Genomic DNA, 26,319 nt, shown 5'->3' on the forward strand with positions numbered 1-26,319 from the left:
ATTTTTTATTTTGATGCATTTCTATTTTGGAAGATCGTAATCTTAGCCGTTCACGGTCCACTAAATAATTTTCACCAAAAAGAGATATCTGAGCCAGAGTCAAATGCTCGTACCACGAATCCTACGGTTAAGAAATTTCCATGAACGATGGAATGGATGAAAGTACGAAAAAACCCTCATTTGTGAGGGTAATTTGGGAAAGGTAAAGAGGGGTAAAATTGTCAATGGAGAGGAAGGTTCAGTCTGAAAAATGTGATGGAGAAAGTGTTGTATAACACTCGATCCAGCACAGCAATAATATAACTATGGAAACGCAGCTTCACGTCCTCTCTCTCTAGACTCTGCTCTAAACGCCGTCGTTTCTAGAACTCTGTTCCCTTCGCTTCTCTGTCTTCGTAACCGAAAGGGGGAAAAATAATTAAACGCCGATTTCGCAACCAATTCTTCTGCGTCGAATTGGACTACCAGAAATTGGATCTCAGGTCAATTTCCCCACCTCTTTCTCTCGATGCCGACGTAAACGAATCAATCAATTCTGTTTTTTCGGTTTTCCTAGTTTAATTTGTAGATTCCAATTTCTTATATATCTTTAATCGATTTTTTTCTTTCTCTTTTTGAGTTGGGGTTTGATCGAGGTTTGATCTTTATTATTTGATTGTGTTATTTTTATTTATTAATTATTTATGGGTGTCATTCTTGACCTTAGAATTGGTGGTAGATACAATGGGAAGTGCATCCCAAATAATCAATTTATCGCTGTGCGGATCGGGTTTGTGTGGGTAGAATTAGTTCAATGGCTTGGCGTTGAAGTTGTGGAATCGAAGGGACGTAGTATTGAAAGGAGGAATTCCAGGGAGATGTTGTAATTTAGGGTAGGACTTTTTCTGACAGTGATTGGGAGCGGAAATTAGAATTGGCCAATATATAGGCATATGTTGAGATTTAAACGAATTTTGTTTGCTGCTGTTGTCGGTTATTAGTGTAATTTACAGGAGTGGTCTGCTTTTAAGAACAGATTCATGGGAAATTGGCGATAGTGTAATTCTAAAAGCATTCCGTAAATTATCGGGCTAAGTGTAGGGGGAGTATGTGTTGCTGTGTGAATTTGATAGATACTGTTATATGTCTCTGAAGATGCAGCCTATAGGCTTGTGAATTGTGATAACTCAAACCTTTTAAGGACGGTGATGTTTATGTTCTGTCTCCTATATGGTTTTTATAGAGAGAGATGGATATTTTTGTTCTGGTTCTTGTAGAGCATATCTTCCACCTTTTGTTCTTGCTCTTAGTGGATCCTTAGAGAGAAAGTTAGTCATATGACGAATCAGTTGACAGATGAGCGGGGCAATTGTGATTTGTTGAATTCTGTTTAGAAGATAATAATTCAGTGATCGGCTTAGCCACTATTATCATCGCATTTGTGAATAGTTTTGTGTTAATTCCACTCTCTACATCAAATATGGTTTGATCCTTGAAACTAAATGATGACAGTTTATAGTGTTTGTATGTTTTTCAATTTATGCACTTCTGCTAGCGAGTACACACGCATGAACGTATGTCTCTGTCACCTTTTATTTACACAGAATCTACTTTCGGTCTTGTGGCGTTAATTGTTTTATTAATTTCCACTTCTATTTTACAGTGGCTTTTTATTGTGTTTTTCTTTATTTATATTCAATTTATTAATATTTATTTTCTTGATCAGTTTTTGCCGGAAACAAAGATTGCATCTGAGCTTAACATAACAGAGCGTAGCGTAGGGCCTTGTTCTTGATACCGTGCTTAATTTGTTGGATGGCGGAGAAATCATGCATCAAGCGCCTTCAGAAGGAATATAGGGCCCTCTGTAAAGTACGTCCGGCATCTTCTGTCATTTAAATTTGCGCTTCACTATTTTTCTGGGGGGTTCAGAGTGTCAGCCTACCTATTCTGTTGCTGGAGCCGTATAGTTATGCTTGTTCTGTAATCGCAATTCTTCTCCTTCTGTCTCCCTTTTTTACATGATTAGTTAGTCTAAAATGCATAATTTACTATGGTGGATTGTTTGGGTCAGTTTAAAAATTGACGTGGAATTTCCTTTTTTTTGCAATAAAAAGATAAATAACTGATGGTATTTAAAAAATATGTCAACTCAATAATGCTTAACTTTAAATTGTGTTTGCAGGAGCCAGTTTCTCATGTTGTGGCTCGTCCTTCACCGAGTGATATTCTTGAGTGGCGTAAGTTTGTTTCACACTACATTTCATATATTGATTTATGTGGAGCTCTAATGTTTAGAAAGAAGAAAAAAATGTTGAACCTCATATATAAGAAAGAAATGAAGTCTCCTCTATAATCTAAAAATAACCTGTGCATAAGATAAACTTAGCTTTTCTCAGAATCTAGTTTTAGTTCACGAGAGAAATATATTTCAGTTTTTCTTATTTTATTCTCCTTTAAGTGCTTATTGAGATTTCTCTGTGTTGTTATATCCATGCTGTAGAGCCTTTACTTCAATGTCAGTAATTTAAGTTGTTTGTTATGGAATGGTTGATACTTGATACTGACCTTATTGTATGTTAATGTATCATCAGATTATGTGTTGGAGGGAAGTGAAGGAACACCTTTTGCAGGTTTAGCAAGTTTTGATCATTGCATATTGACCATTTCACCATGTGCTTTGTCATTCTGTAATGTCCCAATTTAAGTAATCGCGTTTTAATTTATATAGTATTTTTGTTCTTTTACTCCATTTTTAGGTGGATATTACTATGGAAAAATCAAGTTTCCCCCTGAATATCCGTATAAACCTCCTGGAATCAGGTGATCCTTCTTGCTGTAGTATGCTTGTTCATTCTATTTTCATTTATCTGTTTCATTTTAATTTTGACAAAGTTACAACTTTCTGTAATGTAGCATGACTACACCAAATGGACGGTTCATGACACAAAAAAAGATCTGTTTGTCTATGAGCGACTGTATGTTCTTTTTTATATGTTACCGCCCAGAACAAATAATATCACAAGTAACCCATATTACAATTTTATATTTACGTGGGATTTGTTGCGCTTGCAGTTCATCCAGAAAGTTGGAATCCCATGTGGTCTGTATCAAGGTCAGAAAGCTCTAGTTATGAAGTTCTAGTTTATTCTCCTTTGACTTTTGAAAGTGTTTATATATTCTTTTTTCTTGCGGAATTGATATCTGCGAATAACAGTAGATGTTGATTATTATTCACTTTATAGCTTTATACTGATGTTTCAATTTATGAATGCAGCATATTAACAGGACTTCTTTCGTTCATGGTATGTTGTAGTTTCCTCATATTGTAATTGAACTTTAGGTTTCTTCCATTTCCTGTGTGCTCTTTGCTCTGAAGACATTTCTCTTTTTATTGCTTATACTCTGGGTTTTCTTCGTGGATGGTGTACTGGTGGGTGGGGCTAGAGTTAAACCTGTGTGACCTTCAACATGCCATGGACTTATTCTACCACTGACACGAAACTCAATAATCCAACAATATTACTCGTCTTTGTTTATATTGTAGCCAAAAAAGCTAAATGATTTTTCCAATTTTGCAAGTGCTACGTGTAAATCATAGCTAATAGAGTTAAACCTGTGTGACCTTCAACATGCCATGGACTTATTCTACCACTGACACGAAACTCAATAATCCAACAATATTACTCGTCTTTGTTGTTTATATTGTAGCCAAAAAAGCTAAATGATTTTTCCAATTTTGCAAGTGCTACGTGTAGATCATAGCTAATAGAGTTCATCAGTAGACTACTATGGTTAACCTGTGCAGTTGATACTTCACCATGTATGCAGTGTTCAATCAAGACTTTTCGATATCTGACATACTTCTGTTTTTCAGATGGACAACAGTCCAACCACTGGCAGCGTAAACACAACTACCGCTGAGAAGCAACGTCTAGCAAAATCTTCCCTTTCTTTCAACTGTAAGAAGTAAGTATTTTGCACCAGCTACTCAGATGGAACTCAAGATGGAAGTGAGCAATGTCTCTGTAACTTGTCTTTCACAACTGATTCCTGGTGTTTTGATTATTTTCCACGCAGCGCAACATTCAGGAAGATGTTCCCTGAGTATGTGGAGAAGTACAACCAGCAACAACTTTCTGAACAGGCTGCTCAAGAGCGGGTCTCAACAGAGGCGTCTCCTGACAAGAGTTCGAAGTCAGTTTTGGAGAACAAATTAGAATCTTCAGGAGAAGACACGAGAAGAGTGGATGGGTTAAAGGAGATGAGGAAAAACAGAAAACCATTTCCTACATGGATGATGTTATTACTCTTCTCCATCTTTGGGGTTGTAATGGCGTTACCTCTGCTTCAGCTGTGATGATAGGCAAAAGAAATCTTTATAGGAGGTATAAGGGTCCACAAAGTGTTCTCCTGCAAATGTTCTGCTTAGTTTGTCATGTCTAACAGAATTTGTATAGGGAAATGATGGACATGGAGGCTGCGTTTACTATGTTGAGGGCTGATTTTACTCCTTTGTGTCTATTTTGCCAGCTTCTTGGTGGTGAATGTTAAGAAGTTAAATGTTTGCTACTTTTCATTTTCTTCTAAATGTTTGAGGTTTGCACCGTACTGTTGCTCACACTGCACACATGTGCTTGGCTACATTGTGCTTTTTAAAATGGGAAAATTATATCCGATTAAACCACTGAGATATGTAACAATAACGAAAAGAAAACGTACAAACGTAATTTGCAGTAAAACTATTATCCCTTTAATGGCAATCTGTATGTAAAGAGTGAAAAGTTCAAAATGGAATGTGTCCACTTTCTGTGAAGAAATGTGGAATTTTGCCATTTTTTATTTCTCATTTCTGATTTTGGCCAATTTTAATAAACGATTTTCGTTGCACAATAAAATTTTAGCATTGGGATTTATTTCTAGGGGTCACGACTCTGGTTTATTTTTATATTTCAACTAGATTTTACAAAATGTTGTGGATTTTATTGTATTCTATTATTTCTTTTTTCTCGTAAGAAAAAGAATAAAAGGTAAAGTGTTATTATAATGATTAAAAAATATTATTAGATTGGAAATAGTTAATTGAATTTAAAAAAAAATATTTATAAAACTTAAAAGTAAAATAATAAAATAATAAAATGAGACATTAATAAAAATAAAGTTGACAAAAAATTGTGTCAACAAAATAATAGTTAGAAGAAATTAAAAAAAATTAAAAAAGGAAACTTCTTTATTACTAACTATATATAGAAGAAAAAAAAGGTTTACAATCATTGAATGTGGAAAAAAATGGTTGACCTAATTACAAGTTTTCATTCTCTCTCTTTCTTCACATCTTTATGCGAAAAAAGTTGTTAGGTTTTCTTTCTTCGGTGTTAATTATTTTTCTTCTCTTCTACCCTATCAAATTACTTTTTTCTTCATTTTTTTCCTTCATTATTTCTTCATGTCGTTTTCCTTCCCTTTTTCCACTCAACCAAACCCAATCCCTACATCTTTTAGGATGTATAGAAATCAAAAATCATTTTTCAAATTCTGACATTGTGGTTACAGGTGGCAAAATGTATCATAGTCCAACCTCATGTTGACCTGTCGAAAACAGACTAGGTTGAGATAGTTTGTCAATTAAAATTGATTGTTTCATCTTGTATCTCTAATAATTTCATTATGCATTTTCAATTTTTTTTTTAAATTTTAAAACTGTTTTTTTAAATTCAAAAATAATTACACTCACTTTTTGAATCTACTAAATAATTTTTTCTTTTATCGAATTTCGAATTCTGATGAAGAAAAATGTAATTTCAAAAACTATTTTTGAAAATTAGAGGTACAAGATAAAATGATTGGAAGTGGAAGGTGAAACAACTATTAAAAATGAGTTGAAACTTAAAACTCGATGTGTAGAAGGATGGACTCGTAAGTAAGTTTGATCTGTTTTATTTCACTGATTTAATAGTTGAGATACAATTTGAGATTTTTTTACTTGCTATATATGCAATCTAAGTTTTCTTCACCGGTTTAGTGAAGTGTAATACTTATAGTATTCAAATTGAATTAAAATCAAACATTCAAAAATTAACTTGTTAACCATCATTTAATGCATTGTCAAGAGAGAAAAAAAATCTTAGTTTGAGATACAAGTAGTTGTAACAATGAAATTTAGAATAAGATTTTACTAATTCTTAGCTAAATCAAAATGAACCAAAATCGTAATTAGTAACACAATACCAGTATCACAAAATGAATCTAAATCCAAATCCATATTACAACTCACTCGTACACAATAACACAATACACAATAATCATAATTCTTATTACAGAATCGCAATTTGTAGAAAACATACAAAATGTAACAATGAGGGCAAAAATAACAAATTGCAGATGTTTTCTTGCTGTATATGCAATCTTAGTTTCCTTCACGGGTTTAGTAAAGTGTAATATTTATAGTGTTCAAATTGAATTAAAATCAAACAATCAAAAATTAACTTGTTAACCATCATTTAATGCATTGTCAAGAAAAAAAAAACTTAGCTTGTGATGCAAGTAGGTGTACCAACGAAAATTTAGAATAACAATTTACTAATTCTTAGCCAAATCAAAATGAACCAAAATCCTAATTAGTAACACAATAACAGTGTTACAAAATGAATCTAAATTCATATCCATATCATAACTCACTTGTACACAATAACACAATATGCAATAATAAGAATTTTTATTACAGAATCGTAATTTGCAAAAAAACATACAAAATAAAACAATGAGGTCAAAAACAACAAATTGCAAATGTCTCAACACAATCTAGAATTGCCTCAACACAAATTAGGACGAAATCACAAAAGGGGAAACTGCTTGGTTGTGGAGCGGTTTGTTCGTGGTGGTAGTGGGAGTTAGTGTCTATCAATGAATATGAGATGATATGATGACTATATGAGATGAAACAATAGTTGATTTGAGATAGGAGATGAGTTGAGTAAAGTGAGTGTCTCAAAGTGGAAAATGAAAATGAGATGAGGAAAGTGAAAGAATATGTGTTTGTGTGGACAACTAGCAAACACATTTAACAAAAATAGACTGCGAGTTGGTCCGACAACTTAATGGAATGGGTAGACTGGACTAGATTGGGTTCACGGACTCAAAATTCTATCTCAACGTGAATCTTTTGAATGGATTGATATGCTAATCTATCGAGCCAATTCCATTTTTTCATCTCTAATTGTTTAGTTAGCAAAGTGTTTATTATATTCCATAAATATTCCTTTATTTATTATTTTAAGATAATATACACATTAAGAAAATTTTAATTATATATTCTTTTTCATAAGAATCCACTAAGAGATTCTCATAATTATAAATCAATTAAATCTCAAAGAAAACGTTGATAAATAAAAATATTATCAAGACATAAGCAATGCACTTTTTATTGACTTGTTCAAAAAAGCTAAACATGTGGGAAGTGAAGTGTGGTGAATGGCATAGACTGATAGGGCAAGAACATGCTCCGTTAAAACATGCTCCTTCCCAAACATTCGCCGTAATTGACGCACCTATCTCTCCTCACAATGTGGGACTACTTGCCACTTAATTTCTTTCGTTATTTTTCAAAATTCTTTTCATAATACCCACTAACATTTTCGCATAAACTCATATTTTATGCTTTTATTATACATTAATTCCATCTAATTATTTCACATTTGCCGTAATTGATAGACAGAGGAAAATAGAATAAAAAATGGTTACCCAACATGTAAAAAGAAATAAAGCCAAAGTTTTGTTAAATATAAATAAAGATGAACAAATAGATATTAGAAAAAATAAGTAAAAATAGTACAACAATCTCTCTATTTAATAAAAAATCATTTTTTTCACTAAAAAGTAAAAATTTTACCCTTCCTTCTGATGACCAGACAAACTATGAAGTAGAAAGAAAAAAGTGTGTATATATATCATCGAAGAATAAAGCATATCACATGAGTTCGACAACACATCTTGATCTAAAGTTTTATAACGTATTTAGAAGTAGATTTTTGTCTACAAACTGTTTCATAATTTGTTCATATTCTTAACTCAATTCAGAAGCTACATTTTCCACTTTTAATTTAATAAACATTTTGGCGTAAAAACATGTTTAAGTCTTAACAAGTACCCAGACTGTTGCCATTACTTATACCTTAACTTCTAATACCAAAGTGAAATTCGAGTTTAATTTTTTCTCTCTTCTTCACTTTTGAATTTCCATTGGGTTTTTTTAGTTTAGTAGTATTGTTAGTAAATGGTCTTAGAAAGAATTAATTTGGGTGAAGAATGAGATTTTCTTTTATTTGAAAAGGTGAAGATAAAGTGAAATGTAGTGATTAAATATGGTCCCAGATGAGGAAAAAAATGGTTGTCATAATAATTATCAATATTTAACCCACTTTTATGTCAGGATATTTGGATGCTTGGTTACCATAAAAAACTAATCATTTTCTTCAATTGCTTCTTTAATTTCACTTCTACATTAAAAGTGAAGTTGGACTTACAATATAGAATCAAACTATGTGGATTTATGATTTATATTCAAGTTGAAATTACTCTGTGTAACTTTATTTTTTACATCAGAATTATAAATTGTAGACTCTAAATGCCAAATCAAATACTATTTGTATTGTACTGGTCTTTTTTTCAATTTTAATTTCTACCATATTCCCACTGGCAACTTTGTCCTATGTTTAGTCTGAATTTGATGTACTATGTTATATAAGACAATCACTTCTCATATTGATGCATCTTCCAATTTACGCCAATTCTTCCTGTATGAGAAAAATGTGAATGATAAGCCAAAAACTGCAATGCCATTTCAACTACCACAGTTACTGTCATCTCCATAACTGGCCATGTGACTTTGATATTTTTATGGGGAGTTGTTGAACTTTGCCTTTGGTGATCCAAGTTAGTAAATTCCCCCATGTGAACTTATTTGATGTAAAAGTTAGAAGCCATTGTTTTCCATTTGAAGGGATTTTCACAATGATGCAAATGCTTGTCCCTAGGAAGAGTTATACAGTGAATTTGGATAATCCTTGAAAGCCTCATTTTTTTTCATTCTCTTTGGGTCTTCTGCTTTTCATTTTGTTCATCTCAAGTTCTTTGCTTTTTCTGAAAATGATGAAATCTCCATCACAAGCAACATTTAAAGAGTGTCACTTTTATGACTATGGATTTGATCTGCAACAAGACTTTTGCCAGGTATTAGATACTTACTTCACTGTTGGTTCTTGAATTTTAACACAAATGTTGCTCTTTGTGCACTTGTTAACAAATGAGACAATGACAGAAAATATGATGTTGTATATTATGTTATGGTTTTTTTATGGTTTTGACTAGTTCTTGGAGGAAGCAAAGCAACATGGAAAGGAAGCAAAACTAAAGAGTTCATCGGTGTACCCAGAGGAATCTAGGAAAGCAGGATCGGAGAAAGAAAAAAAGGGGAAGAAATCATGGAAAAGTTCTCTGACTTCATGGTGGAAATCTGATAGGAAAAGCAAGCATGGTGAAAAAACCACCAAGAATTCTAAACCAAGGGGTGGTTCTGGTAAAAGGCATGCTTATTCTTCTGGTCCAATGTATAAGTCCTGCAAAAGTTCTGATGGAAAACACTGGCGTCCTTCATCTGGTCCTCTTGTAAGCCTTTTCAAACCTACAAAGAGAGAGGAAAATGAGATACCCTATATTTCTCTCCAACAACAAAATAATAGCCCTCTTGCTGATCAGAACTATGGACCCCTCTATGTGGTCACTTGACTTGTGATCACTGGCACAGTTGCAGATTGTGGTGACACAAACTTCACTGAGAAAGGCTTTCTAATGTGTTTGGTTGTCTAGAGAATTTTGCTGGCCAATGTAGTACAACAACTTTGAGAAGAAGAATTTTATGTTTCTGGTTTTGAATGAGTTGTATTTCCTCCTTGTTGGATTTGATAGTGGACAAAGGTAGTTCAAAATAAGCAACCTTTGTTCCTTGTTCTAGAAACTCATCCTGTTTCCAATTTATAATTTTCAAAACAGTTATAAGTAATGTTATGAGATTGCTGAAACCATTACAGTATTTATATATTATAACACAGCAGTAGCAAAATGCCCTTCACAGACAAGTTTCATTTATAGTAAGGATGCTAGTTTTTATCTTGCTTAATCAGGAAACCAAAGAATAAAAACTATATGCACAGTCATGTAATTCTCTACTTGCCTAATTTCCTGAGAAATTTGAAAAAACTCTCTTTTTCCTAACATAGTTTCTTCCTATCCTTTTCCACCCTCTTTTGTTTTATGTTCTTAGTCAATGTTCCTTTTTACATTCTAGTTTTCAAAGAAGCTGTTCCATTCTAGCATGTAGGTGGAAGAGGGATTTCTTACCTGCTAAGGTCTTACTAGTTCAGATGTCATTAGGTAACAAAGTGAAAGCACAGAATCAGACAATGGCTTTGACAAAAAGCATATTTTGCTGCAAAAGCCTACAAAACGCTATGCTTTCAACTCTTTTCTGCTACATATAAAAAAGATAAATTCTATTCTCTGATAGGAGAGAAAAGGGAGATAAGAAAATGAACAGAATGAGTAAAATTGAATTGGTAAAAAAAATATATAGCAAGAAAAGAAGATGTAAACATCACCCAACTTTCAAGACCCCCCAAATGTCAATCTTTTCCCAATGTTCATGCCACTAAACTAGTGATGTGTGTGAATCCATGAACTGGTTTAAGCATGCCAAAGAAATGGGGATGACCATGGAAAAAGGGCCTAAAGGGGATGATGGACAATAAGTGAAGAGGCAAAAAGTAGAAAAGCATTGGGAAGAAAAGTGAAAAGGCATTGGCCATGCCATGGTATGTATGAAAAGGAAAACATGATTGAGAAAATTTAGGATTTGTGCCTGCCACTATCTAGGCAACTGAACTAAGCAGAATATTTGTCAATAAAACTTCTTTGTCGGGTTTGGATAGCTTGATCAAGGGGCTAACTAACCAACCCAAAGTGGACTACTACCTTAAACATTAGCTTATCTGTTATATTCACAGTGAAATGCCCAATGATTTGGTAAAGTTTCAACCTTTCATCAAGCACAAAAGGATCTACTGGTAATTTCCCTGATATAAGAAATATGAACACTCCCTTTCTCCTTTGAAAAAATCGGGTTATATGTCATATAAAGATTACTCGAGACCATAAACGCAATGATCTTGAAGTTCTTAGTAATTTATTCTTCTTTACCCCTTTTTATTGCCTCCTTTTGGTACTAAGATGTGAATTAATACTTATTTTATCAAATATTGGCCATACTTTTTGGGCTCCTTTTGGTAGAAAGATTTAGATTAAGGTATATTTTATCAAATCCTGATCGTGGTTAGAGGCACCATCAACATCATCTCGAGTTATGGATAGTGTTGACAATAGAAAACATGTTATTCAAATTATACTATCAAACCAGTAACAGTGAGCCTCTGCTATTTGCAGCAATCGCATTCCCAACACTGATCACATCTGAAAATTAGAAAAACATACTCTCTATTCATAATAGGGTCTGTTTTTTTGTTTATTCTGCAAACATCAGTTGCATGATTAATTAGATAACCACATTTTATTTCATCAAAGAAAAAATGTTGTCGTGGGGTCAAACTCAGTCATTGTATTGCATTCACCATTTTATATTTAAGATATAGTTAGCATTGGATCAGGCTAATTGCAAGGAAATATCAAAATTAAGTCAACAATACTATAAAGTTCAGCTTGTGCAAAAGAAACTGGGTCATTTTCCCCTTTTACTGGGAAGAAATTTGTCATTTATACAATATAAACATTTCAGACAATTGGCTTAACGTGCTTCAAAGTTCAAGCACAGACATTAAAAAAGAAGGAAAAAATGATTGTATAACGAGATACTGTATAGCAACCATCCTCAGCCATTTATGTGCACTAGTATTGGAAAGGAAGTGGCAGACCAATGACTCTTTGAGAGCCATCTCTCATGAAAAGCTCTTCTAAAAATAATAATTAATGATTCCATCCACAAATTTCTAGCTCTGTGCTTGTTCCACATCTACAGAACTTGGACTACAAGGACTTAACTTTTTGTCCCGGCTCAAAAGCCTCTTAAATGACCTCAATGTGGCAGCCATTGGTGATTTCACCTCATCTTCAACACACCTACTTCCAGAAGGGGATAGAGAGGAGGAAGTGCACTCACTTGGAATATCAATCACCAACATTCCATGACATCTACCATTAACATTGCCACCATCTGAAGAAGAAGCAAGTGGTGTAGATGATGGAGGAGAAGTTGGCTGCTGAGAACTACCTTCTTCCTCTTCCAAGGAAACCCCAGAAGAACTAACTTGTGTGTGGTTCCCCCAAACCAACACATTTGTGGGAAAAATTGAAGACTGTAAACCATTCATAGCACCTGAATTCTCTTCAATTGATGATGATGATGATGTTTCAGTGTTCCCTGAGAAATCATTCTCTTCACTTGTTTTAGAGGATTCAAAACCAACAGGGTTCCTACAAAGAGGGCAAGTGGAGTGCGAATGGAACCACATGTCAATGCAATCCACATGAAACCCATGATTGCATTTCGGCAAAAGCCTGGCCTTTTCCCCTTCAATAATCTCAGAGAGACAAACTGCACACTCCAAACCTTCTTTGAAGTTCTCCGGTTGGAACACCAACACTGGCAAGGACTTTAAAACTGAAGGGTGAAGCCCAACTTGGTGACTCTCATAGACCACCGGGTCTTGCCCGGGGGCGAAGACAAACCGGCGGCGCCTCCGCCGCCGCTGGCGAGGCTGAGGGGCGGCGTTCTCCCCCATGTTCCACCAGAACCATTTTGCATAGAGATGAAGAACAAGAACAAACACAACCACCATGAAAAGGAATATTATAGCCACCACCATGACCTTCCCAGTTATCTCAATCGTATCAGATTCACCCAATGAGTTGTCATCAGACACGGCGGTCGGAGTTGAACCCATGTTCAAAAACCGAAACTTTCTGATTCAGGTGAAGGTTTAAACACACCCAGAACACAGAATTAGTCTTGAAATTATGGGTTTTGAAGAGAGACGGAAAAGGTTTAATGCTTTGTACAGTCAGAGTGTTGGAATGGGAATGGTAAACAAGAGTGAATAGAGAAGGAGAGAAGTTGAAAAATGGGTTTGACACTTTGGCTTGTAAATGTGGTTTGAGATAAGAAGTTAGGAAGGTGAAGGGAATAAGAAGACTTCAACTTTGGAACAAAGGAGGGAAGAAGAAGAAGGTGATGGATTTGGAGTCAATAGTCAATGACTTAATTACAGACAAAATTAAAATTTAATTTGATTTCATTACAATTATTTAATTAAATAAAAAGAAAAGATGGATTCAAAATTGTGGCTTTATTCAACTGCTTCTATCCTACCAGATTGGTAGGACTTGTTTGTTTGAAACTATTAACTTTACCTTTTATTTATTGTTAGAAAGACTTTGAAATTATAAAGATAACTTCTTTGCTTTTCCCCTTTGACCCGTCTATTGAATTTAACCACTAATGACTCAGATTCAGATGTTTAACTTCCCAAATGGGCACACAAAAATTGCAACTTTGGATCAAAAAACATAAACTTGGATAGATGTTTCTAATGTTATCTTTTGTTGTAATTGAAGTTTTATTTTCACAACAATATTTGTTGATATTTAGTCAAATTTTTTATTGTGTAGATTATGGAAATAAAATTTTATTTTGAAAAAAAAATAACAGAAAAAATATTTATGAAATTATATATATATATATATATATATATATATATATATATATATATATATATATATATATATATATATATATATATATATATATATATATATATATTGAAAATGAAATTGGATCCAACTGAAAAAAGAATCAAAACTGCTCATAATGTTTTATATTACTCGCAAGCAAGTTGTTGTTATTCCATTCTCTGGAATGCTGAATATGTAGAATTTTAAGCTACACTTTACCTAAATTTTTGACCTTTAAACTCTAAAAATTGACCCGAATTTTGGACACTATAAACCCTAACATTTAACGTAGTAATAGTAACTCTTAGCATTCTACAAATGAAAAAAAAAATATGCAAACTTTAAAATTTGCTGAAAAAAAAAATGAGTGTCTAATGTGCAAATTTGGCTTCTTCTTTTTTCCTGGGACTTTTTCTTCATCACGGATTATAAATATTTTTTTATTATTATTTTAATTTAATAATTTGAAAAAAAGTGTCGTACTCTTCACCTAACTAACTTTTTTAGTGAGGGTTGTTTCAAGGCACATTCTTCGTGTTAAATAAGTCAAATTCATATTGAAAAAGTCAAATTAAAATAAAGAGCATCTTTGACTATAAGTTGTCAATTATCACTAAATTTACCAAGAGGAGAAGAAAATTGAAAATTATGCTTTCTTAAAATGAAATAAAGTTAAAGACATTAATTATTTATAGCTATATTAATAATAATATATTATTTCAATTAATGTATTTTCATATACTTACTCTCAGTATAGCTGTTAATTATTTAAAGCTATATTAATAATAATATGTTATTTCAATTAATGTATTTTCATATACTCACTGTCCCTCTCTCTCAGTTTAGCTATTAATTATTTAAAGCTATATTAATAATAATATGTTATTTCAATTAATGTATTTTCATATACTCACACTCTCTTTATCAGTATAGCTGTTAATTATTTAAAGCTATATTAATAATAATGTGTTATTTCAATTAATGTATTTTCATATACTTACTCTCTCTCCCTCTAAGTATAGCTATTAATTATTTAAAGCTATATTAATAATAATATGTTATTCCAACTAATGTATTTTCATATACTAGCTTTCTATGTATAGTTATTAATTATTTAAAGGTTGAAGTCTATTAACTTATGCATAAATTTAGGTCAACTATACAAAAGTTACTTACTTATGTATAAATTAATAAATTTAAATCTTTAAATAATTAATAGATATATATAGTTATTAATTATTTAAAAGCTTAAGTCTACTAATTTATACATTAATTTAAGTTAATTGTTTTTTCTTTTAGTAAGCTAATTAATCTGTATACTCAACCAACTTAATTACTACCAAAAAAATTTACAGATAAAGTTTCAAATTGAAGACACTCTTAAAATATTTAATTTGCATATCAACAAAGAATATATATATATATATATATATATATATATATATATATATATATATATATATATATATATATATATATATTCTTTGAATAATAATTATGCTTGATTTTTGTTAAACTTAATATAATTTAATTTACTTTTGATCCCAACTCTTAGTTTAAAACTTAAAAAAAAAAAACTAACTGATTAATGTATTGGCAGAAATATGAAAGTGATTGCAGATAGGGATGGCAAAAAAATATCTGCCCGCGGATATCCGCGGATAAAATCCGCGACGGATAGTTGATACCCGCGGATATTTACTATCCGCAATCCGCGGGTAGCGAATATTTTAATACCTGCTTATAAACGGGTCGGGTGCGGGTATTATACTATCCGTACCCGCAGATACCTGTTACCCGCAAAAAATAAAAATAAAAATTTAATTTATATTTTATTAAGTTAAATTTAATTAAAATTAACATTAATTTATATTTTACAAGATTAAATTGAATTTAAATTGAATTTAAATTTAAATTTAATTTAATTTATATTATATTTTATATATTTTTTGTAATTCTATTTAAATTTTATTTTAATAATTTATTAAAATATTTTTTTTAAAAATATTTGCGGGTATCCGCGGATATCTACGGGTATACACGGGTTTTAAAATACCCGCGGATATTTTTTAAGCGGATATCCGTGTAGGTAGTGGGTGGATTTTTTTTGTCGGGTCGGGTTGCGGGTAGACACTATCCGTGCCCGATCCGACCCGTTGTCATCCCTAGTTACAGACAATATAACGAGAGAAGATTTTGTTCCTGTTAATTAATTATTAGCAACAAATTGAATTATTAATATTAAATATTGGTGTCTTTATTAATTACCCTTGATTATCATCATTATGGGAAAATAACATTTTACTCAAGGAAGTGGCACATATTAGGAAAAAAAAATTATGAATGGAATTATTGTCACATGCATGCATAGATTGTGGACTATGATTTTGCTTTATCATGTTAATAATGTTGATGAAAATTATCCCAAAAAGAGATGCTGAACTTTTAAATAATTATCAATGTTTTTAGCTAATATATATATATATAGTATCAATGTACTACTAAAAAATAAATTAATATTTTTCTACTAGTATTATATTAGAAAAATAATAGTTAATATAGATTTTATTATTTTAATTTTAACTTCTTAATAATTTCACATTATATATAAATTAAAACTAAATATTTTTTTTAACCTTTTAAAATGTATTCTAAATATCTTGTGCGTGTCTTTAATATAATTATCCAAAAGAACATAAACTTTATTAACGTTAGTAGGTTACAAAAAACAATTATTTTCCAAACCTAGACCATTTGAAAGACTAAATTCCCATAATATTTTTTTTTAATTTTACATATTCTTTACTACTGAAATTCTGTTTTTTAGAAACTAATCCTTAGCAACAGTTTTTTTTTCTAATTTAATAGATCTGCATATTTATATATAATAAATTAATTCATTACAAATTTATAAATTTTAAAAATATATTTAATTTAATATTTGTAAATTAATCAAAAATAAAAAATTGGAATAGTAATTATAATAAATAAGATAATTTAAGTATACTGTAATTATATAACAGAAAATTTATTATAATAAAATATTGTATTATGCTTGTTTTCTTAAGATTAATTTTATAAATTTATATTTACTTGATTAAAATAATTTATGTAATAAATAATTTTTAATAATTATATTTGAACAGAAAAATAGTCCAGAAATAATTTTTTTAATAGTCTACTCACGTGAATCAAATTGAGAAATGGTCTATAACAATAAAAAAAAGTAAAAAAAAAAAATAGAAAAGCAACTAGACTCTATGATTAGAGAATGATGTAATTCTTCTGTTAATTATTTGTTATCTTATTAGCTTTGGAGTTTATTTTAATTAATCATCATAATTTAAGGACGAAATTAATCTAGTCTTCAATTTCATAAGCCAAACGAATTCCAAGAGTTTAGGAGATAATTTATATCAAATTTAACAACATTTAAATCACTACTGCAGAATCTAAATTATCATTCATCTAAGTAAACTTCTCAGAAATTAATTATCACAAATTACATGTCACATTAAACTCCCAACAAATAATGTGGAATTAAGTTCTATATTTCATCTTTGAAAATTGGTGATTATAGCCATATTAATTAACGCGTTTTTTCCCATGATTTGCGGCTTAATTGCCCTAAACAAATAGACAGAATGATTCTTCTTCTTCATTATGATTATTGAGGTTATAATGTGAACTTTTCCAGTACTTTAATTTTTTTTTTCAAATTCATTTTCTTTAAAAAAACTATCATTAACAGTTAAAAATTAAAATTAGTTCTTATTCAAAATTTTGATTTAATTTATTTTTTAATTTAAAAAATATGTGAATTTAATATTTTTAATCAAATTTTTTAATTTTATTTAATTATTTAAATTTGATTCATGATGAAATTTGAATGTATATACTTTTTATATTTTATTTGAATTATTTATCTTATTTAATACATTTTTCTTTAACGAAAATTATTTAAGTTATTTATTTTATTTCACACATAATAAATAAATAAATTTTAAAGAAATATTAAAAAAAAATCAAATTCACATATTTTTAAAATTTAGAGATTAAATTTAAATAAACAATTAATTCCACTTTTCCCTTAAAGCTAAAAAAAATATATATTTAATTCTTAAAAAAAACTAAAGAAATGGTTAATCCGAAGAACAAGGAAGCGTGTCATTTGGATTGCATGAAATTTTGTATAATTTTTATGTAATCCAAAATTTAAGAGTATTTTAATTGCAAATGGGTTAAAAAGATCTTAAACGTAAGTATCAAAGTTTTATAAAGGAAATAAAAATTAGAGCAAACTTATAATTAGTGGATAAAATATAATATTTTAAGTGTGGGCTTTTGATTTTTTAAGTTTAAAAAAATTGAAGGATGAGTAAAATTTTATAAAAGTGTGTTTTATTATAAAACATTATATTTGTACAAGTATAAGGAAAGTAAGCCAGACGAACGTGATATAAGGTTTAAGCATAACTAAAATTTGAGTGAAATTTAGGAATGGGTAAGTTTGTATTTAGTGAAGAATAATTATGAATAACTAAAATTAGATAAAATGAATATTTAAAAAAATATCTTTTAAATGTTTGATTTAACTTAATAATATTTTAATATTTATGACTTCGTAAACATATTTTAAATTTTATTTTTTATGACATTTTTTTTTGTTATAATTTGTACTAAATTATATAAATTTATAGTCCATTACAAAATCAGTAATAAAATCAAATTAATAATTTTTTAATTTATTCAAAATTAAAATAGAAGTGTTTTAAAATTGGCCAATATAAATTAAATTCAAATCATCCGTCTAAACTAATCTCGAATCCAAAAACTCACATTTGACTACTAATCTAATAAGCTATATGGTCTAATATAAAATTTATAAATATTAAATTTAAATTGTACTAAGTATTCAAATTTAATCCATATTTAATCTAAACTGACTGATAGCCATAATATGATAAAACTGTTATAGAACTATAAACATTTTTTTTATCGGCAAGAACTATAAAATTTAGTAAATTTCTTAATTGTAAATATTTTACTTGATGGAATTTACCATTTTTCTAGTTAACAATTATACTCATTCATAATTAAATTGGACTAAAGCATTTCAAAGTAAACATATTTAGCAGTTCTTGACTTTTATATAAAGTACGTACCAAGGCCCTTATAGCATAAATCTAAACAATATTTACATAATGAAACATAAAATTATTTTTTATAATGTCACCGATATCATAAAATGGTTATGTACAAATAAAATGTTAAAGAAAAAACAAAGTATTTGGTTGAAAATTAATTACACCAAACTTTTACGTATAAGAATTTAAATTTAATTCAATACCACATAATAAGAATGTAAGATAAAATATATATACCCATTAATATGGTGTAAAACTTAATTTCTAATCTATGTAAAACTTTCAATAATTTATATTTGGATGCTATATATAGACGAATAATAGAAATATTACAGATAAACATTTCAGAGAAACTTTACTGAAAGAAAACAGAAGACAGAAAAGTATGAAAAGTGTGTTGCAAAATATGTTATAGACTAAGAATTCAAGGTAGATAACAGAGGATATAGATTGAAAATTTAAGGTTAATGGCATTAGCATGAAAATGACCTCTTACCTTTATACCTATATCAGTTATATTTCTTGAGCGGGAATAAGAATTGCATATAACATTTCCCAGAATAAGCCACACATTAGGAACTTCCAAATCTGACATAACCAACTTTTGTACCTTCCAAAAAAATCATAGTTATGCAGAACAAAGTTCCCATGCCAAACAAGCAAAAACTCAAAAAACATCAGCAATTGCACTATTCTGCATACTGCATACATGATTACAATACAACTCACAGTCTCATATCAGTGAACCAAAGGGAAACTCTGAGTGACGGTGGATGGAAGTAGCATGTAGAGAACAGCTACCAACAGATCTGTGAAACTCTGCATAAGATTAAACAGAGATTCTGCTAAGTTCTTCACCTGTTTATGCTTTTGGAGGCTGTGATCAGTGATTTTGTTCCTGCAAAGAGGGCATGTGGTATTGTTCTTAAGCCAAGCACCTATACAATCAGCATGGTACCTGTGATTGCATACTGGAAGAGACCTAACTTTTTCCCCTTTACAGATTTGGCTCAGACACACTGAACAATAATCACTTTCGTGATCTTCGTTTTCATTCACTGCAGCAGGATATCCAGAATGCCGGATGATGTAGTTTTGGAAGGATTGAGCCAGAAAAGCAATGGCTGTGAGGAAGGTCATGAGAATGGTACTGCTCATGCTGTTGCTTCTTGAAGATTGAGTTCTGAGAAAAGCACAACGGAAGTTGGGTTTAAATTGGCTTTTTCCTTTTATGTCTGTCAAGTAACCTAACGTTGGAAAGGTTGAAAAATGTTCCAAAGTCTATGATTGATATCCCATCATGTGTGACTGGATGCGCCAAAAGACATGGAATTTTTAAAAGTACACTTTTTTACGATATTTTAATATTATTTACATGTTATTTTGTAATTGGTTAATGTTAATATTTATGATTATGATTATTATTATTAATTATACAATAATTTTAGATCAATCACAAAATAACACATAAATAATATTAAAAATAATGTTAAAAAGAAGTTATCAAACTATAGTTATCCTTTTTAAAACTCTCATTGTTATCATCTTTATCTTTTATTCTTTACGAAAATAATAGATTTAGGTTTGATGGACTACTACTAAAATAAAATAAATAACTGACTTCTATTATCAAAATTAAATAAGACATTCTATTTAAAATAACAATAATAATAAATGTAAAATTAATAATTTAATAATAATAAATGATATAATAAATTCAATAAATAATAAATATTATAATAAATTTTAAATGACTCAATATCATCTTTAATTATTAAATTTTATGTTTAATTCAATCCCCATCCTTGTTTATTTCTAATAACGAAAAATAGGATATACTAATTTGAGATTAAAGTTGGAAAAACAAGATATAATAGGATGTGATATTTTTTTTTAAACTTTCTTTCCTTGTTTACAGAGAAAAGCAAAAAAAAAGTCTACACACAATGTAATAATAATTATAAATATATTAATAACATCAATTATTATCATTAATATTAATAATATAATAAATAATATACAAATTAATCAAATTATTTAAAAATTTTATAAACTTTCTTCTCATTTATTATTATTTTTCCCTTAATCTAAATAACATTATCTTCACTTTTCTTTTCTTTTTCAAATCTTGTTATTTTCATTTCTCCAAATCTATGCAACTATTTATATATTATAGGTTTAACTTGTCTCTAAAAACACCAACAACAGAATTTAGTGAGTAACTTCTGATTTTTACTTTTCAATATGTAACATCATTCGGATATTTTAAGAAAATTGATATTCATGGTAATAACATCTTCCAACAAAACTGTCTCTTTTGTTAAAAAAATGTTGCATTATATTCACTATGTTGTGAAACAATTTGATGTCATGTCATGTCATGTCATGTTATTTTTTTTACAATTTTTTTTCGTTCAAATTACATTTATTTACCACGTGTTTGGTTTACAACAACATAAAAGTGCTTAAAATGTCAAAAGCACTTAACAACTTGCGTTTTTCTTCTCTGCAGTGTTTTTCTTTAGAAAGCAAAGTTGTCATCAGTGAGTCAGTAGAAGAGAAGATGTATTCAATGGAAACTTCTAACTTGGAAGCATAAGATGACTGTCATAAATTACCATTGAAAATTCTTGATATTATTTATTTATTTTTCTTAATATTTATCTGATAAATTAGCATGTATTGTAGTGAAACACTCTTTGTTCACATAAAAAAAATATGAAGATGTTGAGTAAGTATTAATCAAGTAAATATTAATTGTTAAACCAACACAAATATTTCAAAGCATATTTAATTGCATAGTTTATTACAATATTCTTTTATATATATTTCTTCTTTTTTAAAAGAAATGTTCCTTCTTATATAATACTATTTTTTCCCTTTTAACACCAGAAAAAATATTAAGATGATTTTATTTCCAGTGAACACATTTAGCTATATAAGTGTAATCTAACAAGTCTTCAAATATTTCAAAGCAGGGTTTCTTGTTTGAGAATTTTACAAGTTTTTAGCTTCATGATTAAGAAACTAGTACAAAAGAAGAAAAATGAAGTTAAAAGAAATAAATCATATTAAATGTCCCAATCAGAGAATAATCAATGATTTTGAATCCATGAGAAGATTCAAAAATATCCTTTTCAAATGTATTAAAGACAATTGATTTTCATATCAACATTTTATTTCTTATTAACATTGTTGCCGTGAAGTCACAACCACCACTATACAATAATTCTTAATCGTGTATTTTTTTCCCTCTAACATATATACATTTAATTTTCTCAATTCTTATTTGTGCTTCTAGAATAAGTTTTATAGCTTTGTAAGATGTTGATACAAGTTTTGTTAATTATTAGTATTATTAATCAGGCTTGTAGTGAGGTCTAATTGAGTTGTCATGGTTGCTGAAAATATATTTTAACAAAAAGTTAAATGTAATTGTAGTTTTTTTTTTAAGTTAGCAATGTCTTACAATTTTTAACTTGTGATTTTTCTTTAAGTTTTTATAGATTTAAATAAACAGAGTTAAGATAAATATTTAATTTATATTATGAGAATTAAGATTATATTTGTGATGATCAACTTACTTTCAGTGTGGTGTCAATGGAGATAGAGGAAGAATGACGGAAGTGGAGGAAAAAAAAGCAAAAATAAATAACATTTTATAATTTCATATAGGTGTTTCATTTTTCACTTTTAAGAATTTTAATATGCACTCTCAATTTTCATAAATGCTCTCATAATTAATGAGTTAATGAGGTTGTCATGTATTAAATTTTTTTAACAAAAAGAATTTAGTAACATAAAGGATTAAATATATATTTCAGTTTTCACTTTCATCCTCCTTGCACCTCATTTCATTTATTCCTTTCTTTCTGTCCTTTAGAGAGATTTGAGAAAAATTATTTATTTTCGAGACAACTGGAGTGCTAGTGTTTGTGTTGGTGGTTGACGTGAAAAATGTTTTTTTAAGATTCTTGAATCAAACATGTGCATAAATTTAAAATAAAACTTTCACCTCATAGTCAAATATCGAAATTTGATGAACAAATAATCGTATATCAAAATTCAATCAAATATAAAAAAATCTAATTATTCTTTTATTGGAGTTTGCTCCAAATAAAAATAAATCAAAATTTAAAAAAATGTATTAGATATAAAATTCGAAAAAATTAAAATTAGATCTCAAAATCCAATTCTTCCTCTAATGTCAAAATCCGGTAAGGAAATAATTGGATTTTGAAATCCCATTTTGTTTCCGTCGGATCTCCATCAAAACACATGATTTTTTAAGTTCTTTTAAATATTATGCATGATTCACACAGTACAAGAAATGATATTAAATAAATTTAGAATAAATTCTCTAAAAAAAACCTGTACCATATTTGGCTTATGCTAAGTTTTAAGTTTCGTGATCATTCAATTTAAATATTATTATTTTGGTGTTTTATTTTTTAAGTTTATTACATTATTTTATTGATTTTATAATTTAATTATAAATGTTTAATTTATTTTATTAGTTTTTCATTTTCTTAATTTTTTTTACACAATAAATTGTATGACATTTTTTTAATTTATTAAAATAAGATTGGTATGTAAAATTGATACGAAAATTTTATATGATTTTTAGGTAGTTTTAAATAAATATTAAATATCAAACAAATCAAACATTAAATTATAAGAAGTTATAAAAATTTTAAATAAATATTAAATAATTACAAAGAATTAATTTTAATTCAAAATAAATTTAATTAATTAAAATATTTATATAATTATAAAATCCTAATATTTCATTAAGAAAAGTAACAAAATATGTAAAAATTATAAAAAATTAAAATACTAAACATTAAATAATTCAAAACAAAAAAAAATTTAATCATATTAATTAATTCATTAATATATTATTAGAAATAAAAAACTATATATTCTATAAATTAAAAAAATTAAAATAAATATTAAATATTTACAAACTAAAATATTTAATTCAAAAAAATATAATTAATTCAAACATTTTTATAAATATTTAATTAATTAAAATAAAAAAAATAATTAAAAATTAAAAACTAGAAAAAAAAATAATTGAAAACAACGATATTTAATCAAAATATAAATTATTAATTAATTAAAATAAATATATGTGGAGAAATCAAAGGAAACAAAGAAAAAATAAATTAAAATCCGAAAGAAAAACAGTGAAGAAAGATAAAGTTATTAAAAGATGAAAGTTGTTAAAAGAATTTGTTCAAAGATTTTTCTTCTTTTATTAAAATTTAATAACATTATAATTGCTTTTAATTGAGGGATAAAATCGTGCTTTTCAAAATATTTGGAGGTTCAGGATGAAACTCAGGAGGTTGCTCCCTCCATCACAACAGAACACTACTTGCACCACTCCATTCCAATTTTACCCCTCATCCCCCTCAGTAAATATTTTTTAACTTTCAATTACTTTTCATTAATATTTATACCCATCTCCACCGGTATATAGACTCTGCATCCCCACGTATTTGATGTTCGAGCTCAAATTCTCTGCTTCTCCTCTCCTCCCTGTGTGTTTCCCTTCTCCTTGGTGTGTTTTGTTGGAGGTGGAAAGCTTTAATGCTGGCGTGGTGAAGTGGTAGTTGTTGAAGGTGGTGGTGCATTGATTGTTGAAGGTGGTTGAAGGTCATGCAGTGGGTTAATTAAGCAGAGCGACAAAAACAGGTGTGGATAAATGAAACAGATGTCAATATCCATAACTGTGTGCAACGGATATCAAGATGCGTGAACGTATATGGAGATTCGTTGAAGAGTGGATTGACTATGCGTTTCAGTGTTTTAATTATTAGTTATTTTTATATTTATATTTTTTTAGTTATTTTTATTGGTTTATATTCTTAATATTGTGCAACGGATGTCAGCATGCGTTTGGTAAGGGAACGAATATGGGAAACCGGACGAATGTTGACATCCGTTAATGAAATGATGTCTTTGTGTCTTTCTACGTGTGGCGTAGCAATGGTGTCTTTCTGTGAAAAATGGAAAACGGAAACTCCACTTTTTGGCTTGACTTTGTTCTTATTGCTTGAGAGGTTAAAGAGAATGTTCCTTCTCACCAGTAATATACATGTCCAGTCCATTTCATTTCAGATTCACTGTCTTTTTCCCATTTTTCACTTTCTTCTTCTTCTGCACATCCACATTCATGAAAACTATTAAACATAATTTAACTCAATGCTAAATTCTTAATATGAAAACAACAAATGAATCACATATCTCAAAATAAAATTTTGAAAAATGCATTATCGATACAAAATGAAATAATCCAAACAGAATAATTTTTCCTTTGCTCTAACACTCTTAAACAAAGAAAAATAAGAGATGACCTCTATCCAAAGTCCCGAGAAAAGTTTCTTCTATCATTGCCCTCACACGTTTCGTTAACAGTGTGATGTGGAACGACACAAAAAGTTATCGTGTGAAAATAGTAAAGATAAGATAAAACAGATAAAAACAAATTAAATTAAATTTGCTTACCATTATATTTATATTTTGATGTGTGAAATTTGGTATGATATGATGAAAGTTGTGAAGAAGAAAAAAGGGCACTGCAGTGGTAGTTATGAATATAAACATACAAAAGAATAATCACGAGAATACTTACAGTCAAGGGGTAGTGAGAATGGACGGTGGATGCAACTTTGGGACTCCATTGTTAGGCGGACGATGAATGCAAACATGTAAAAAGTACTAACCTCTCGCCTCGCTCACTCGAACCGCCGCACTGCTAAAAAAAAGTGAAAGTGAAAGGTGAGGGTGTAGGACAGATTTAGGTTTTTAAAAAAATTTAGTCAAGTTAAATAGTAAAACTTATATTTACTGTGGGGTATTTTTGGAATATATGAAAATTAGGGAGGTGCATGGAGTATTACGTGGTGGTGGAGGAAGCAACTGCCTGAAACTCATCTTGAATGTGTAGGGTGAAAGCCCCTAATATCCTTAGTGAAACAAGCCCATACTCACGGGGAAGTTGGGCTCGGCGAACCCAACAAGCAGTTGTTGAAGGGTGTTGCTCCCTCCACCACCCCAACTTTCTCCCTACACCTCCCATTTATTATTTTGCCCCTCAGTAAAATTTTACTTTTAGGGTTATTATTTTTTAATTTTACTTATTCATAATCTATTTCACTAATAACCTATCTAGTCCTTTGCATGAGTAAAATACTTTCCTTTCATTTTAACATTCTCTCTGGTGTGAGATACTACAAGTTGCAAAGGTTGGTGGTGATGAAAAGAATTATCAAGCAATCTTCTGTGGTGGTACAATGTTGCTCTCGTAGTGTAGTGCGTGAAGTGGTGTAATACGTGAAGCGGTGCAGTGCGTTTGTGGTGCTTCCTCCAAGTACGTAGTACAATGAACCCT

General features: G+C 29.5%; 4 protein-coding genes across 4 annotated transcripts; 2 read left to right on the forward strand and 2 right to left on the reverse strand.

The window, feature by feature from the left end:
• The first annotated feature begins 255 nt into the window (after positions 1-255).
• On the forward strand, positions 256-4,590 carry LOC108347714 (ubiquitin-conjugating enzyme E2 34). Its single transcript, XM_017587132.2, has 10 exons — positions 256-482; positions 1,706-1,851; positions 2,165-2,219; positions 2,574-2,612; positions 2,739-2,802; positions 2,896-2,957; positions 3,055-3,094; positions 3,257-3,284; positions 3,857-3,948; positions 4,060-4,590. The coding sequence occupies exons 2-10, from the start codon at positions 1,795-1,797 to the stop codon at positions 4,337-4,339; spliced, it is 717 nt and encodes a 238-aa protein (XP_017442621.1). The 5' UTR covers positions 256-482; positions 1,706-1,794; the 3' UTR covers positions 4,340-4,590.
• A 4,120-nt stretch (positions 4,591-8,710) lies between these two features.
• On the forward strand, positions 8,711-10,055 carry LOC108347168 (uncharacterized). The gene is made up of 2 exons (XM_017586324.2): positions 8,711-9,207; positions 9,346-10,055. Exons 1-2 carry the CDS (start codon positions 9,124-9,126, stop codon positions 9,760-9,762), a joined length of 501 nt encoding a protein of 166 aa, XP_017441813.1. The 5' UTR covers positions 8,711-9,123; the 3' UTR covers positions 9,763-10,055.
• A 1,658-nt stretch (positions 10,056-11,713) lies between these two features.
• Positions 11,714-13,245, reverse strand: LOC108347196 (RING-H2 finger protein ATL3). Its single transcript, XM_017586357.2, has one exon. The coding sequence runs from the start codon at positions 12,984-12,986 to the stop codon at positions 12,033-12,035; it is 954 nt and encodes a 317-aa protein (XP_017441846.1). The 5' UTR covers positions 12,987-13,245; the 3' UTR covers positions 11,714-12,032.
• Positions 13,246-19,548: 6,303 nt separating this feature from the next.
• LOC108347330 (uncharacterized) lies at positions 19,549-20,162 on the reverse strand. The gene has a single exon (XM_017586498.2). It carries the CDS (start codon positions 20,076-20,078, stop codon positions 19,659-19,661), a length of 420 nt encoding a protein of 139 aa, XP_017441987.1. The 5' UTR covers positions 20,079-20,162; the 3' UTR covers positions 19,549-19,658.
• Positions 20,163-26,319: the final 6,157 nt, after the last annotated feature.

The sequence above is a fragment of the Vigna angularis genome, chromosome 9, assembly GCF_016808095.1.
Source record: "Vigna angularis cultivar LongXiaoDou No.4 chromosome 9, ASM1680809v1, whole genome shotgun sequence".
NCBI classification, from domain to species: domain Eukaryota; kingdom Viridiplantae; phylum Streptophyta; class Magnoliopsida; order Fabales; family Fabaceae; genus Vigna; species Vigna angularis.